The sequence below is a fragment of the Aegilops tauschii genome, chromosome 1, assembly GCF_002575655.3.
Source record: "Aegilops tauschii subsp. strangulata cultivar AL8/78 chromosome 1, Aet v6.0, whole genome shotgun sequence".
NCBI lineage: Eukaryota > Viridiplantae > Streptophyta > Magnoliopsida > Poales > Poaceae > Aegilops > Aegilops tauschii.
Window position 1 is genome coordinate 16775846 of NC_053035.3, and position 7862 is coordinate 16783707.

A 7862-nucleotide genomic window follows, 5' to 3' on the forward strand; every position below is an offset into this window, starting at 1 on the left:
AGGACAACGAGTAACCGCTGTTGTACCTTGGGATAATCCCTGTCAAAAATCAATGTCATTTTTTTTACAATAAACTCTTTCCATCAAGGTATAATTTATTCTCATAGTCTTTGCGCCAAACTATGGACACAACCAAATGTGTATGATAAAATTTGGGTATACACATTACCGGAAATAGGGCTAGCAGACCATACAAACTTTAAGCATCACCCACGTACATATGATGTGGGAAATGTAAGCAAGTATCTATAGATATTGCTGGATAAGCAAGCTACGGATGGACTTCGATGAGGGACCGCATTCCCAAGACGTTGTGAATTTTGTAGTGACTAAACCCCGCTTCCATGAACATCTTGTGCCAGTTCTGCTCGTCCCTTGCTTTACCATTAAATAACATCATCATGGACAAATCCATGGTAAGCTGGCCTTCAAGTATTTGAGGTGTGGGCGATCCAACGACGGTATCAATGATTATCACCTTGCCAGCTTTGGCTACCTGGGAAATGGCCTGTCTACATCGCGTGAGGATCTTCACGCAGTCCTGATCGCTCCAGTTATGTAGCACGTACTGCCAATCGGATCAACCATAAGTAATAACCTTAGTTTAAAGAATTGCAACACTTATTATGAACTGGAAGGAGTAGGAATTAGATGATGTCATTAGTAAGAAGTGAAGTTAATTAGTACCATACCTTAAGCAGAACAGCATCAGCGGGTGGCACGAACTCCATCATGTCACCAGAAACAATCTCAACCGTGCCATCGGGCGAGATTCCTTCTATCACATGTGGGAGGTCCAACACCGAGCACTTGACACCTGGGAAAGCCTCGGCTATGGTCCTCGCCGTGGTGCCGTTCCCACCAGCAACGTCAACCAACGACGTTATCCCAGCGAACACCTCGCTGCATTCACGGACAGCAAGGGCGGCGACGAACTCGCTGGTGGCACCCATGGCCCCGTTGAACAAGGCATTGAATTCGGGGTCACGGCTACCGACGCCATACAAGCTCCCGTCATGCGCCATCATGAACGGCGAGCCCGTCGTGGCCCCCTCCTCCTCGCTCAGGAGCCACTGGTGCAGCCGTAAGGAGGCCGACACGAACAAGTCGGTGGTGCCGAGGAGCACGCACGGCGACATGCATGAGCTGCCGTCCACCAGGAGACGAGAAACCGCGTTGAGGTGGAAAACCGTGGTTCGTGCCCCATCGCCGCCGGCAGGAACATCCTCGGCCGTGAAGATCCCGGCCGCAGCCAGCATCTTCATGAGGCGACCCAGGTAGGGGCGTTTGCTTGGATGGAGCGGGACGGCGGAGAGCAGCTCGGGCAAGGAGCCGGCGCCACCGCAGCGGTGGAGGGCATGAGGGATTCCAAGCTTCACGGCACTGTTCAATGCCATGGACTTGAGGTACGCAAAGGTGTGGCAAAAGAGCTCCGCATCGGCTTGCAGAAGCTCAGCTTTTGAGGTGGCTACCATGGGCATGGCTGTGGTCTGATCCATTTCCCTTAATTTTGCTATTGGTATTAGGAATGAACATCTGCAGTGAGGGTTACGGCTGATTTATAGGACTGATAGCACCACACAATCATAAGAGCATCTCCAATAGATGAGTAGATGTAAAAATAATTAACTTTTACATCTCAGGGGCCTAAAAAAGCATCTCCAATAAGATGATGTAGATGTAACAAGAATTACATCACCTGCTTCAAGTGATGTAAAATATAATAGTTAGAGATACAAATTTTCATCTCCAACCGCCGGAGATGTAAACCCAGATGCAAAACGGTCAGCCGCACACCAACCCAACCACCCTAAAGTTTCCCCTCCCCTCCCCGACTAGCCGCCTAGCTAGATCCGTCGCCGCGTCGCCGGCCTGCCGCACCCCGTTGCGGGCAAATCCAGCCTCCCCACCCCTGCCGCCACCATATCCACACCGCCCATCGCCTCTAATCACCCCCAAATCGCCGCCGTTTCGCCACTCCGCCGCCGCCCGTCGTTCGTCCTCAAGCTTGGCCATCGTCCCGCCGCTCGTCCTCAAGCTCGGCCGTCGCCCCGCCACTCGTCCTCAAGCTCATAGCCGCCCCTGCGCTCCTCTCCAAGCTCGTCCGCCGCTCCATCGTTCGTCTCCAAGCTCGGCCGCCGCCATTCGTCCTCAAGCTCGGTTGCTGCCGCTCGTCTTGATCTGCCGGCGCCATGCCGCCGAACTAGTTTTACATCATCTGTTATCCGAAATGCCTAGTTTAGTCCTTAAAAAGTCCCTCCCGTTTGGTAAAAAAATCTTTAAGAGGGACTTTTTCTAGTCCCTACACAAAAAAGCCCCTGGAAACAAACGCCCCTAAGAGAAGCAAACAGTGGACTGGGAAGGGGGAGGGGGCGACCTAGTAATTAACGAAAATACTCATTTGCTACCGATGATGGTGGCTTCTCACGCTCCACACGATCGGCAAGTGGCCATGAGCCATGACAGACTTGTTCTTTTGTAAACAACAACTTGCGCACATGCTATCACCTACTAGGCGTCAGAACACTGCAGGTCACAAGGCCCATGCAATAGCCATGGGGCAAATTCTGGACTGCAAACGACCGGGCATTTCTTGTTCGGCGCCTTAAGGTGCATTCTATTAACTAGCGCTGATAGTGCTTTACCTGGGCCAGCCCATATACAATTTTATTTCTTTAACTCCCAAAAAATGTGCAAGCAAGAAGTTTCAAACAAGGGAAGTGTGCACCCGAAGGTAAGCGCACCAACCACTTGGCTGCTCCACCCGTTGTGATATAGTACTTGCTTTTTTCCTTCTTTTATTTGTTTCTTCAGTTCATGTTTTTTTTCTCCGGACATTCATTTGGTTTTTTATTTTTTATTTTTTTCGGTCTTTCTTCTTTTATTTTTTCTTAAACGAGGGTATTCTTTTCAAACCAATGATTTTTTCCCAAAATTCATGAAATTTTACTCAAATTCATGAACATTGTTTTCTGAAATTGATGAACTTTTTTTCAAATATGTGAATTTTCAAAAATTTCATGGACTTCAAAGAACTTTTTCAATTTTATTAATGTTTCTTTCAAATTTTATGAACTTTTTTTACGAACTTGATACACTTTTTTCAAGTTCGACTGACTTTTTTGCAAAATGATTAACTTTTTTCAAGTTTGTGGTTATTTTTTCAAAATTATGAACTTTTTTCCGAAAATCAGTTAGCTCTTTTCCAAAAATAAGTGAACTCTTTTCCAAACCAATGATTTTTTTCAAAATTGATGAACTTTTTTTAAAAATTGAACCTTTTTCGAAATTGATGAACTTTTCTTCAACTTTGTGAACAAATTTTAAAATTCCATGAACAATTTCTGAATTCAGGTTTTTTCGAATTCTATGAATTTTCGGTTTTTGTTGGTTTTTCGTATTAATTCAAAAGTAAACTATGAACCGGTCAACTGTCATGAATAAAAAAAAGGAAAATAACTGTGTTTTTTAAGGGTTGCATTTTAAAGATAAAAGAAGTAGTCTAGCACATCAGGTGTGATGGGCGACTTGGTCAATGCGTTCGTTTTTAAAACTGGATCATCGCGTTTTAAATCATGGTGTGCACACCCTTTTTTGGGTATTAAACGGAGAAAAAATAAGTAGTAATGGGTTGGCCCACTAGGCGCTGCAGTGAGCGCCGGTTCGGTTCTACAGCCACGTTTTCAAACATTTACTTTTTGCAGGCTAGCCCCACAAATCGAGAATCCAGCACACCCATGGGCCGCTTGGCTGTTAGACAAAAAAATTATTTATACCTTAATAAAAAGACAAAAAACATTATTGTCTGACCGTACCCTAATACCTATTTCTATTTCGCTCCTTTAGCGTTGTTTTCTACTATTCTAGCAACTTCGCGCAACCCACTCTGTCCTGGGCTTGGCCTATTTACATTTTTTATATTCTCTTAACCTTCGAAAAATATGAGACCGAGGTGGAGAGAAGAACAACTTACTTGTTGTGCACACTTACTTCTCTTTTTTCTTGTGTGGCAAATGTAAGGCTAAAAAAGGCAGTGCATTCCATGGTTTTCTTTCTGTTTTTTCGTCCAGATTTTCTCCAACTTTTTTTCACCTTTTTGTCTTCTTTTCCTTTTCCTTTTTCTTTATTCTCTTAATTTGCAAACTTTTTTCAAACTCACGAACCTTTTAAAATTCCCAAACCTTTTTCAAATTCATAAACACTTTTCAAATTCATGGACTTTCGACAAATTCGTGAACTTTTTTCAAATCCATGATTTTTTTTTGTAAAATTCATGAACTTTTTTTGAATCTATGAAAATATATTACAGATTAATGATAATTTTCTAAAACCCGCAAACTTGTTTTCAAATCTATGAACTTTTATTCTAGTCTGTGAACTTTTGCAAATCAACGAATGTTTTATAATCCGCAAAATTTTGTTTAACAACCAGGACTTTTCCAAATTCGCGAACTTTTACCTTATTCGTAATTTTTTTCAAATTCATGAACTTTATTCAAAATCATGTTTTTTCTTCAAAATTCATAAACTTTTATCATTTTTTTACTATTTTCAAATATGTGAACTTTCCCCTATTTGCGAACTTTTTCAAATTGGTGAAATTTTTGAATTCCTAAACTTTTCAAATGTGCGTACTTTTTTTCCAAATTGGTAAACTTTTTTTCAAATTTGTCAACTTTTTGCAGATTTATGATCTTTCTAAATTCATAAAAAATATGCAATTCTTTGATAAGTCAATGGCCAATGGCGTCAAATGGTCAAAGGATTGAGCATTCAACTGTGAAAAGTTCAAAGGTTAGTGGTTAAAAAGTTAAACTGCCAACTGATGAGAACAACGCTCGAGCTTGAGGCTGCTATGGAGCGATCGATTAAGATGCTTTAGTGGGACCTTGGTAAACTTCAATCATGTAGGCCAACACACTCTGTGATGTGATGACTAATGGATGCATCTTCCTAAGATTCATATATTATGCTTTGTCATAGATATAGTTCACACCATTATGAATTTTCATCATGCTTGTATACGTGTTGCAGGTTATGTACTTTATAACCATAACTCCTTTCATCAACATTTTTTTATGTTTTTTTTCATCATTGTGCCTTAGATAGAGTGCATAGTGTTCTCCACAATGATTATGCTCAAAGGACCAACCATCTGGTTCAATGCAAAATCCTTGTTGCTTGGCAATTTATGGAAATATTATACTACTGTGTGAACAGACGGTTCAAATGGCCTAAACAGATGTATGTTTTGTTTTTCATATTACGACCTGGAGTTGTTTTATTTTGAGATGGTACTTCGGAAGAGTTATACTTCCTACGTTACTAAATATAAGACTTATTTACAGTTTAAATTGAACTGCCAAAACGTCTTATATTTAGGAATGGGGGAGTAGTAAAGTTGAGTTATGACTTGATCACTAAGGATTCTTCTTATAGAAGGATATGTTTAGTACTCCCTCAGTATCAGTGCATTAAGCACATTATGAAAACCAGATAATCCCAAAATACTTATGTGTGATGCATTAACTCCACATCTCGTTCCTTGTTTCTTGCCATGAAAAAAGTAATCAACCAATAGGGGACGTGGGGCATGTATGTCTTCAATGACTTGAGACTAGCATATCATGCAGTGGTTAGTTATCTGCATTCAATGGCATTAATTAGCAAATAAACATCAAGCTCTCTCGTTTTTCTCCCCGTCTTGGTCAGAGTGCACAACCTAAGACGCCTAATGCACCGTTGCGGAGGGATTTACACTATTTTGGTGAACTAGAGTTTACCTAGTGCATGGTCAATGGTAAGTGCTCTTAGATTTCAAAATTTTAGTGTCCTTTATAAGCTTCGTTTCTCCATCGATATTTTTTGTCTATAATACGCATAAGCAAGCATATCATTGTATTAACAAGAAACAGCAAGGAAGCCGGATACCACACCTTTCAGCCATTAAAACGCTAGTCACGAGGATTAGCAACCACACCCACCACGCACAACCAGTGGCATATCTAGCGGGTGTGCCATGGCACACCCAGAATTTTGGAATGTTTTTTACCATGTAATAATTAGCTGTTTTTCAAGACCCATCTAACCTAATCAAAATAAACCTCATTTTTTTATAAGTGTGTACACCCTCTATTTTATTTCTAGGTTCGCCACTGCGCACACCCACAAGCAATACGAAGCATGCTACACCTAGACCAACCTCATGCCAATGATGATGGGGTAATTCACACCTAGACCAAGCATGCTACTCTCCATTGATATGCAAGTAGCTCATGTGTAGGATATATATTTTTATTGGTAATGCCACTTTCAGCTAGGAGAAAACAATTGCTTTCGTTAGTACTCCCTCCTTAAAGAAACTAGAAGATACCCCGCGCGTTGCGGCGGGAATTTGTAGAAAGCGACTAATGCGCACAGAAAATCTTAAGCAGAAACAATCTCTAAAAGATAATATCATTATAGAAAATATTTAGGTTCATTTTTGCCATTAGAAACTACCAACTACCTAAGCATAACCATATGCCCATATCATTCATGGAATGCACAAATCAGATGCTAAAGTTCTATCATAGCAGCACTGTTTCAGTTCACCAAATGTGAGGATCTAAGGGAGACGCGAGATTCTGAACCATGGTTCGGCCGAACCTATGGTCCACGCCGTAGGATTGCCCAGCCTTCTGCATGTGGATCCGTGTACCATTTGAATTCAAAAAAGGATCAATTAAGGCCCAAACAGCCAGAGGCCTCGTTAGTCTCTTTGATTCCAGCGATTAGCTGGCACAGCCCTAGGCCTGCGGAGGCTAGTTTTTTTTCATCGTAATGATGGATGGCACACTTATCTAAAAGCTTTAGCACTTGAGCCGATGGATGTTGGGCAGGACTATGAATAAAAAAAGCTATCCTATGCTCATTCATTTGTGGTACTGTTCATCTTCCAGGCTGCTACATATGGCGGATGAGGAGCCCATTCTGCCAACAACTCCTTTGCTCGCAGCATGAGAGCTCCATCCGGCATGGATAGCGAAGAAGACACCTCTTTAGACCATCAGCACATGGCTGTTGATCTCACTCCTGCCGGCATGGATACACTCTCTAACAGGTATTTACCCCGTTCAGTGGCCATCAGAAAGATGCCGTCTCATGTTTGATTTACATACTTATCTTTTTTCCCCTGAAAAAATTACTCAAGCACCTGCGACCCCCTCCTTTCAGATCAAACAAAGGCATGACCGAGCTATCAGATTGTTCTAATCCTGGCTGTGGTGTTGTTGATTCAATCACAGCGAATCCAGAGTTCTCATAACTGCATTATGGAAGATCGGCACCTAAGCGGAAAAGGTAGTACATTTTGTTTTTTTTTTACACTGGGATTTTTTAACTATTGTTAGAAGTAGTTTTTCTGTGGTGTACGATGGTGATAATGGCATAATTTATGAACTGTCAAGTGTCGTTTGTGTTGTTAATTAGTCTTGTTCGATCTTTACGGCGAGGTTTTCAATAGTGTGAACCATCAGCAAAACGTCAGGTTTTGTGTGTAAATGACAGCTAGTTTTTTTTATTAGTACTATTTTAGACTATATTTGCCGCCGTTAAAATTCATCAATGTTTGTGAGTATGACAGGATGTTCTTCGGAAAACATATCAACACAGTCTTCTAAGCAACACAATCCAAAAAATCATGCTTAAAAAAATATTTAGCATAGTTTTGTAAGCACACTGTGCAAACAGGTCATGTTTTATTACTCCTCGGTTGTTTTGTTTCTCTACGTTTTTGCTGGGTCGTTACGTTATTATAACTTTGTTTTAATACTCTATAACGGTTTTGCCGAAATATGTAGTAAACGGAAACGTTTGAAGGA

At 41.3% G+C, this 7862-nt stretch overlaps 1 protein-coding gene across 1 annotated transcript; it reads right to left on the reverse strand.

The window, feature by feature from the left end:
• Positions 1 to 271: 271 nt before the first annotated feature.
• On the reverse strand, positions 272 to 2016 carry LOC109769368 (flavonoid O-methyltransferase-like protein Os11g0303600). The gene is made up of 3 exons (XM_020328116.4): positions 1802 to 2016; positions 693 to 1536; positions 272 to 568 (listed from the first exon to the last, which is right to left on the reverse strand). The coding sequence occupies exons 1-3, from the start codon at positions 2014 to 2016 to the stop codon at positions 272 to 274; spliced, it is 1356 nt and encodes a 451-aa protein (XP_020183705.2).
• Between the last annotated feature and the right edge of the window lie 5846 nt (positions 2017 to 7862).